Source organism: Penaeus chinensis, chromosome 2 (genome assembly GCF_019202785.1).
Source record: "Penaeus chinensis breed Huanghai No. 1 chromosome 2, ASM1920278v2, whole genome shotgun sequence".
In the NCBI taxonomy this organism is placed as follows: Eukaryota; Metazoa; Arthropoda; class Malacostraca; order Decapoda; family Penaeidae; genus Penaeus; species Penaeus chinensis.
Window position 1 is genome coordinate 2,242,015 of NC_061820.1, and position 10,000 is coordinate 2,252,014.

A 10,000-nucleotide genomic window follows, 5' to 3' on the forward strand; every position below is an offset into this window, starting at 1 on the left:
TCTATCTGTCTGTCTCTCTGTCTGTCTGTCTGCCTGTCTATCTATCTGTCTGTCTATCCCATTCTCTCACAATACGTGTGTGTGTATGCGTGTGTGTGTGTGTCAGTGCATGTGCGTGTATGTGTGTGTATCTGTATCAGTGTATGTGCGCGTATGTGCGTGTGTGTGGTTCTGAACCTGAATGTATTCCTTGAACCCACCCTAAGAGCAGATTTTCCAAGAGTGAACACGGCATGCAACCCTTCCTTCCTCACGAGCAGCTGCGTCTCAGGAGATGGCAAGTACAGACGTCTAACAGGTACGTCACTACATAACGTGATATATTTATTACGTTACAGCAAAACTTGAATTCGTTTTTTTTATCGTTTTGTCTATATTTTCCTTGTTTATTTACATATCTACCTATTTTATTTGTCTGTCTATCTAACCCGTATTTATTTGCTTATGCATTCGCCTCTACGTTAAACATATCTAATTATCATATTTATTTTCAATTAACATATCTATGTAATTAAGTATTCATTCACTTATCTATTTTTGATTAGGTTTTTTTTTTCTAATTAAAGTAAAATATGCGAATCATACTACTCTTCGTGTGGATTAACCACAAGTGTAGATGTTGCATTCATCAAGGCATTGCGCAAACGGGGGGGGGGGGGGGGGCTTTTGGGAAATATGTAAAACTGTTATGAAGTAAAAGATAATAAATGTGTGTGTGTGTGTATATATATATGTGTGTGTGTGTGTGTGTGTGTGTGTGTGTGTGTGTATATACACGAGAATATATATATATATATATATATATATATATATATATACGGTTTTTTATGTACTAAAGGCACAGAGCATTAGTACATTGGATACGACTGGCTGGGCAGTGACAGTGGTTATAACGGCTCGACTGTTTACAAAGGAAGGGTTCTCCACAGTGAAGGGAACACGCGAGACGCTGACTCAGGCATAAGCTCTGAAGTGTCGCGTGTCCTAGCAGCCAGCCTGGGGGGGGGGGGGGGAGGCTGGTGCTGACCTGGTCGCGTTGACGGCGGGAGCGAGCTGAGGGGTCAGACGAGGTCAGATATAATCGTTAACTAAGTCCTCGCTGATGTGATGGTTCTAAATTGCCTTAGAGCCACGTGTTAACAGTCACGTGGTCTATTGGTCTAATGCTTACAGACATGCTACACACACACACACACACACACACACACACACACACACACACACACACACACACACACACACACACACACACACACACACACACACACACACACACACACACTTCATCAGGTGACATGGCGTTAGATAATTACTTTTGATTTTTTTCTTCTTTCGATTTGTTTTCCCTTTCTCTTTTTGTTATTATCAATCATCATCACTATCATCAGTATCAATATCATAATTTCACCATCATCACCATCCTCATGATCATAATCATCACCATCTTCATCACCATCATCATCATCATCATTATAACCAGCATCATTATCATCATGATCATTAGTATCATTACCATAATCATTACCATCATCATTTCAACATCACCACCATCATCACCATTATAATTATCAATATCATCACCACCATCACCATCTTCATCTTCATCATCATCATCATCATCATCATTATCATCGTCAGTAGTAGTCTTAATAGTAATACTTGTAGTAGTAATAGTAATAGTAGTAGTAATAGTAATAGTAATAGTAATAGTAGTAGTAGTAGTCATAGTAATTGTAATAACAATAGTAGTAATAATGGTAATAGTAATAGTAGTAGTAATAGTAATAGTAGTAGTATCATCATCATTATCATCATTTTTGCTATTATTATTGTTATGTTTTCTTTTTCTATTGGGCTTGTACCTGAATGATTCAATTCAGAAAAGAATATGCTCACGAAATATTTATCTTTTTTATATCGCAAAGACCCACGAATATATTATGTAAAACTTGTTCTCGACACCCATTGCATAACATTCCATTAAAAAAAAAAAAATATATATATATGCATATGTATATTTAATCTTTAAGTCTTAAAATCAAATACCAAATTTGTATATATCATTAACCGTTCATTAGAGCTTGAGATGAAATAATATAACTAATTAGTCCTTGTAGGATTAATATTATTAGCGGTAATTTTGAAAGTGTATTTTTAGGGAACCTTAAGTTTAAGGAAATACTTTTATATATGTGTATATTTAGAGTTTCTGAATTTTTTAAAGTTAGACCACGATCTCAGGCCTGTCAGAAACTTCTCAATCTATAACTTTTTTGTGTTCAATCTATAATGAATGTTTATGCCTGTTTCATGAATATTTAAATATACTATCCAATTCTTACGTACGTATCTCTTAGCATTAATGTAGTGAATACCTGGGTGTCTATCACGTTTTGTGTGCTGTGTTTTGAGTCAAAGTAACAATATTACGTTTATCAGACCATGGGTACCAAGGTGAGTGCAAGAATTAAATAACTTTTTGTCATTCGTAATATATTTTCTTTCATCTACAACTCTCTTTCTCCCCCCCCCCCCTTGGTTTTCTCCTTCCGGAAGCAACTTTCCGTTTTCTTTCGCTTTTTTTTATGCTATTTTGAGGGGGGTCTTGTTTAGTTTTTAACTTTTGATTTTGGTTTATTCTCTGTTATTATTCTGGAACAAAGTAATATATGACATACGGGTATGAAGATAATAACATTATCTGGTAAGAGTTTGAAAGATTAAATTATAGATTGTATCGAAAAGTCTTTCCCTCAATAGGCTATGCATTTATATTCTGTAACGAAACTAGTAAAAGCGATAAAGACTAAGAACCATTTCTTCATCAATACCTATTATTAACTTTAAAAAAAATGTTTAATCAATATTCATGCTTTTTTCCTTCGAAAATCTTACGTGCTTCTTTCCAGTCAACTTACATACATTTCAAATTTCAATATATACGTGTATCCTGTTGCTTAATTATGCTATGACATAGTTTAGTATTAAAAGGCTGTGTCACTTTTGAATAAAATACAAGACTTTCCTTTTTCCGGGAACATGAATAGACCAAAAAGATTTTTCTTTTACTTGCATCCGGCTCCCTATTAACATTCTCAAAATAAATAATTTGTTTCCTTCTCTGGTATTTGAGTTTTGTTGCTTGAAACCCCACGGAGAAATTTAATAGAAAAACTGCAGAAAAGTGATGATAATTTTACTTCATTTAATTCCCCGAACCAAAGTTGCATCAACGAATATTAATTGGGAGATAAATATATGCTAAATTGGAAGTCTACTTTGAATGTGTGTATTTTGATCATTTTCTGATATTTTTCATGAACGAAATGAGATCATGTAATTGGCAATTCTATCGCCCTGCCACACACTTTAAAAATGTTTTAAGTGGTTTCTAACCTTTAGAAAACAAGGCAAGTCCAAACAGAAATAAATGGTCCATTTCATATGCTGACACCATGGTATCAAAATAACTTTTTTGAGTTTTAAATAATGATTGACTAGTTTTACAGGGTTACTAAAAGTATATGCGACTTTATACACTTCATTCATCCCATATAAAGTATTAAATTAGGTATTAGTATAATAATTATAATAATTTGTAACAACTAGTAAGGAAATGAAACTTTTTTTTTTTTCAATTCTATCTTTACTCACATTTATAGAAAATATATAAAACTATATACAAAGATTTGTACATTCACTTTACAAAATCAAATTATTTGGTAAAAAATAGAGAAAGGGGTGTTTGGAACAGATGCAAAAGAACCAAACAAGACAGGAACACCTGTTAGTTACCATTAAATCATTGTTCACAACTATAAGCCAAGTGCTAGTGTATTTGTCCCTTCTTTGTTCACTGCACTGCTGAGGAATGTAACTTCATTAAAATAGAACAATAATGATGAAAATAAAACCTGTACTTCGGAAATCTGTCATTTTTTTATGCTTAAATGTCCATCGACGTACCGGTGTAGTTCATTGCTCAGTGTTAACTCAAAAAAATAAAGTGGAAAAAAATATACAATATGATACAAGTTACATCTGAGGTTCTCTTTTGGCACTCGAACACAATTAACCATCAAAACCATTTGAGTCAGGTATAAGGACCTTATACCTCCTTAAAGAAAAGAAGTACATATACAAAGGGAAATCTTTCGTATACATATATAGTTCTAGCACTTTGAATGCACACTCAGTAAGTTTGTACATTTTGATGAGAAAAATTAATGCCGTTGCACTTCATCGGTTAAGTGTTAAGCAGTCTATTGTCCTGTCTGTCTGCACGTGGCATCAGTGCAAATAAATAAATAAAAGATTAAAAAAAAACTAAAGAAAACACTGATTAGGATAACTTGCACCAATCGCACTGGTTCCGGCAACACCCTTACGCGTTCACTCTTTACCGGGGCATATTCAGTGTCTTTGCAGGGCCCAGCGAGAGCACGTCACTGACACCCCACTGCTGCAGCGTCATGTGGCCATTCCTCAGGTTCTCCAGGGTCAGGATGGGCACGCCCACCACGCCGCCCGCACCGCGGTTCTGCAGGTTGGTGAGAGGCAGGAACGACCGGATGCCCAGGGCTGCCATGCGCTGCACATTCACGGGATTGCGCAGATCAACCAGGGGTATGGCAACGTCTCCTGCAGAGAGGTGCAGCTGATGGAACTGCTGGTAGTGGTGCTGCTGGCCCTTCTGCGTTGAAAATCCCGCCGTACACAAATGGCACTTGAAAGGCATTCGAGACTGCTGATGCTGCTGATGCACTCGGCTGTGCTCTGCTAGTAACGATGCCGTCGGGAAAGACCGGTCGCACTGATGGCACTGGTGCCGGGTGCCCTGAGATCCAGCTGTTGGTACGTCTTGTGTCAGGTCGACTGTGGGGGGGCGAGGGGGCCGCTCGACGTTGCTGTTGGTGACCCCGGTCCCACGAGAGGCGGGCGCTTGGGGAACGGCGAAACCGTCTCTGTCTCGCTCTCTTGCACCCGCCTCTCGCTCTCGTTGTGTTGGTGGGTGCACCGATATGGCGGAGGAGAGGTTGAGCTCCTGGGCGGTGGGGAGACGGCGGTCGTCGCGCCCGCCAGCACCTCCCTCCTGGCGTTCTCCTGCAGCGGGTGTCACGGTGATGCCACGCGACGCCAGCAGGTTGGCCACCGCTCCGGCGTCCGGCCCTCCTCTCTCCCCGCGCTGCACGGGCTCCTTGTTGGCGGAGGACGTTCGAACGCTAAGAGTTATGGAGTCACTGAGATTAATGGTTGATTCTGTTGAAGGGGGATTGCTGCTGCTGCTGCTGCTGCTGCTACCACTGCCACTGCTAGTACTGCTACTGGCCCGCTGCTGAGAGCCAGGAGCTGCAGACCCTCCCTGCACGTTGGCAATGACAGGTAAACCATCTGTGCGATTGGCCACTGCAATAATCTGACACTCATTGTCTTTCTGGCGAGAGGGAACGTTAATGTCTTCTCGACGCGCCGATTTGTTTGGAGAATGACCTGCTGCTCCCAGGAGTTGCCTCTTTCCTGCAGCACCCGGTTGCTGAGGCGAGGGTTGTCTCTGGCCGGGGTACATGGTCTGGTGCATCCGTTGCAGAGGTGGCATCATCCCACCCCTCCCCCCTGGCGCCGGCATCAAAGGAGGTGGAAGGATAGACGAAGTAGGAGGACGACCTGGCCCACGGGAGGGTTGTAGGAGGGGTCCCTGGTGTAGGGGAGGACGCCCCATCTGACCCATTAGTGGAGGGCGTCCCCGGACACGCGGTGGAGGGCTTGGACGATATGGCATAGCAACACTAGGAGGTAAGGGGGCACGCAAGGGAGCGCCTAGATTTGTATTTGCCATACTGGTTCCTGCTAGACTAGCATAGCCACCTCTGCCAGTGTAGCCAGCAGCCTGTGGCCACTGGTTGCCATATTGGGACATCATGCCACCTACACCAACTTGACTATTTGTCGTTGTGGATAGCATAGCTGTACTGGTTGTTGGGGCCATGAGGTTATTGGCAATTGTGAGACGTGGTACACCTCCCTGCTGCTGTTGATCTCCACCTTGAGGGGACTGTTGCAACTGCTGCTGCAAAGGTGATGTTGTGGGAGGCGTGGGTCCTCTTATGGCCGGTGAAGACCCTTGGGACGGGCTGGTGAGAGGACTGGTGGCAAGTGCCCTGAATGAAGTATCTGAGGGGGGTGGCGTTGGGTGCCCACTGGAGGAAGTTGGCGTGCCAGAATTTGAACCTCGTGAACTAAGGTGTGAGGGAGTTGCGGGTCCCCCACTGTGAGGTGAAGGACCTCCACTATGAGGCGACCCATCTACCTGGCCAGCCTGAGACCCTTGACCACTGTTGTTCAAATATTCCAATTCAGACAATAAGTCATTCGTCACTCCAGATGCCTGCTGTTGCTGCTGCTGTTCTGATGACTGCATCTGACCGTCTTGCTGCTGATCAGATTGGTCTTGGTCTGCCTGCTCATTCTGATTTGAGAAAGAGTCATTCAGACACAACTGTTCAAAGCTTCCCTGCCTGTCATTCTTTTCGGGGGACTCCTGACCCAGCACTGCCTGACTGAAGAGCCCGTCTTCTCCGTCACCCTCGTTTGTGCCGCCATTTACAGGTGGGCTGGAGTTGCCCTTCTCTGGTGGAGTGCTGGCTGTTGTGTACGTTGGATTAGCTGCTCCTTCAGCACCACTGGCCCACGCGCTGCTCTCGCTGGCAGACTCCGCAGTCGTTGCCCCTGCCATGGCTGCAGCTATCCTTGGGCCAGACTCGTATTCACTGAACCAGTCACTTGTGGGGAAGGACTCAAACTGTGGCTGATAAGTGGAGGGTGGTGCTTCACTAGGTCCTGCTGTTCCAAAAGCAAGCTCCTGTTCACTGAAGTCAGAAGAGAAGCCTTCACTGCTTTCCCCTGTCCCCACAGCACCCTGTTCTTCCCCTTGCTTTTCTTGCTGATAATCACTCTGTGCCTCTTTTTGGTGTGATGAAGAAGCCGCTTCCTCTTCCTCTTCGTCTTCGTCTTGATGCTGTTGCTCCTCAGAATGACCTTCTCTAGAATCCTGCTCCTCCGGCTCGTAATCCTGCTGGCTATCTCTATTCGCGTCGTCATGCCCAGGTGAGTGCTCACCTCCTTCCTGATTTTCTGCCTCTTCAGAGGCCAACCCGTCCTCCTCTTCACCCTCACTTTCACCCTCACCGCTCCCTGCTCTTTCTGGAATGCCAGTCTCTTCTCCGGCCTCTGCCTCTTCCTGCTCAAAAGATTCAGCTTCCGTTCCTTCTTGATCTTCTAAGCTGTTATGGCTCTCACTCATGCCCTCCTCGTTACTGACGATTCGCACTTCTCTTCGCTTACGGCCACGTCCACGTCCCACTTTGGAAATTCGGAGCTTCAGCTTGAACCCTGAGGAGGACCTCCTCCCGCCAACTGAATCCACTTTGACCCTCTGCAGCTGTGCTGCGCTTAGGCGCACTAGTCGCACCTGAAGTTCCCTTTCGTGTATGTGGCCCACGTGATGAGTTTCAAAGTCGTGTTTAGTTGCAAACCTATTGATCTTACAGCGAACACACCATAAAATGGGTTTTCTTCTAACCTGGGAAGGTCTATTAGCCCTTGTATTATTAGATCTCTGGCGCACAGGTGCCTTTGACTGGGGGCCAGTCGTAGCACGCTCTGAAGGTGCTGAATAGTTCTGTTCTTCTGCAGAGTCTCTTACCACGTGATTATTTTGGAAGTGCTCGTTGAGTAGGCTCTCACTAGAGTAATCAGCTGGGCAAAGAGGGCAACTGTACACTTGCACATGGGCATGGAATAGTGCCAAATGGTCACGGAGGAGTGCCACATCCTGGAATGATGCACCACACTCCCAGCACTGGCCACATTCCCCTGCTAACTGATGCTCTGGCTGTGGTGTACTTTGCTCCTGCTGTTCTTGTGAAACCTCTTGTGACTGCTGCAACTGCTGCTCCTCTTGCTGCGGCTGATCACCTACACTGTACTGTTGCTGATAGGCAGGACTGCTGAAGGGCTGACCATAGTACTGCTGTTGCTGCTGATCGTACGCAGAATCTTGTTGATTGTAGTATGAATCTTGGTTGTAGTAACCTTGCTGGTTGTAATCAAACTGTTGGTACTGGTATGGAAGGTAGTTGTTCTGCTGGTACTGCCCACCTTGTGCATACGTCCAGTCGTTTACTGCACCGTTCGTAGACACTTCACCTGCAAAGCAAAAGCCGTCTTAGTCAAGGACAAACATACGAGAAAGAACAACATAAATCAAAGGTTTAATAATCAGGCAAAATCAGGGGGTTAAAAATATCAAAGCAGCTCCATCACTGGACTCTGAAAACAAAAATTAAATTCTGTAACATGCAAATAAATAATTGTAATTTCAGGCATCATCTGCCCCTTTACTAAAAGATCAGTCAACTTTTGAAGAGAGAAAAGAAAAAATAAATACATACAAGGTAGTAAAAAAAAAAGAAAAAAAGGTAACAAGCAAGCATATATATTTAGTAGCTTACTTGAACATCAATAATATCAACACTTCAGGAAATTCGCAGAAATAGCATAGACCTTAACGAGTCTACCTTAAGAGTTTATAATCATTAGTATGCAAATGTACATCATCTGAACAACTGTTCCCTTAAAATGCAAGATCAAAACTTTATTATGACCGGCAACCTGAAATTTGTTTGAACTTCTTTGTATACAAATGATGCAAGAAAACAAGGTTTATATAAAAGTCTCCTCTGAACTTAACTCTTTCTTTTTCCCTCTCCTTCGCCTTTTCATCTCTCTCTCTTTCTCCCTCCTTCCCTCCCTCCGTCTCCCCACTCCCTCCCTCTCTCTCTGTCTCTCTGTCTCCTTCCTTCCCTCCCTCTGTCTCCCCACTCCCTCACTACCTCCCTCTCTCTCTCTCTCTCCCTGCTTCCCTTATTAGAAGGAAATTTCTGTTTTATTAGAGATAATAAGAGCCGGGGGACACAAAACTAGATTATTGAATATATGAAATAGGGCAGTGAAAGTGGGTTTAATGAGAAAAGGTGCGAGGAGGAGGAGGAGGAGGAGGAGGAGGAGGAGGAGGAGGAGGAGGAGGAGGAGGAGGAGGAGGAGGAGGAGGAGGAGGAGGAGGAGGAGGAGGAGGAGGAGGAGGAGGAGGAGGAGGAGGAGGAGGAGGAGGAGGAGGAGGAGGAGGAGGAGGGAGGAGGAGTAGGAGGCGGTGGATATTGATGATGATTGATGATTGATGATTGATGATTGATGATTGATGATGATGATTGATGATGATTGATGATGATTGATGATGATTGATGATGATGATTGATGATGATTGATGATGATTGATGATGATTGATGATGATTATTGATGATGATGATGATGATGATGATGATGATGATGATGATGATGATGATGATGATGATGATGATGATGATGATGATGAAGGAAGGAAGAAGAGGTGGAAGAGGAAGAGGAGGAGGGAGGGAAGAAGAACAAGGGGAAAGGAAGAGGGGGAGGGGGAGGGGGGATGGGGGGAGGAAGAAGGAAGAGGATATGGGACGGCGAGAGAATGAGGAGAAAGAGGGGGGGAGGGGGAAGGGGGAAGTGGAAGAGGCAGGGATTATAGGAGGGGAGATAACTCGCGTATCCTGTCTCTTTCCAACTTCCATTCCCATCCTCTCTCTCTCTTTCTTTCTTTCTCTTTCTCTCTCTCTTCCTCTTTCTTTGTCCTCTCCTTTTTCTGCTCCTCAAGCCCCACAACAGGATCAAAGACCTCGCGCCCCTATCTCTTTTTTATCTCTTCCTCCTTTTTCTACTTCTTTCTTTCTTTCTCCTCCTCCCTTTCTCCAACCCCCTCCCCCCCCCCTTACAACCCTCCCTTTCACCCAACCCTCTTCCACCCTTTTTAAAATTTTATTTTTTCTCCCTCCCTTCCTCCATAAATCCAATATACCTCATCTTTTCTCCCTAACTTTTCCTTCCATCCCCTCCAAAGCGAATAATAATTATAAT

The 10,000-nt window shown here is 43.8% G+C and overlaps 1 protein-coding gene across 1 annotated transcript in view; it reads right to left on the reverse strand.

Annotated features, from left to right (window-relative positions):
• Window positions 1-3,623: 3,623 nt before the first annotated feature.
• LOC125031234 (neurogenic protein mastermind-like) overlaps window positions 3,624-10,000 on the reverse strand; it is a 14,038-nt gene continuing 7,661 nt past the window's right edge. The window contains exon 2 of the mRNA XM_047621882.1: window positions 3,624-8,205. Within this exon, the coding sequence (XP_047477838.1) occupies window positions 4,400-8,205 (3,806 nt within the window). The 3' untranslated portion in view covers window positions 3,624-4,399. The remainder of the gene's footprint in view (window positions 8,206-10,000) is intronic.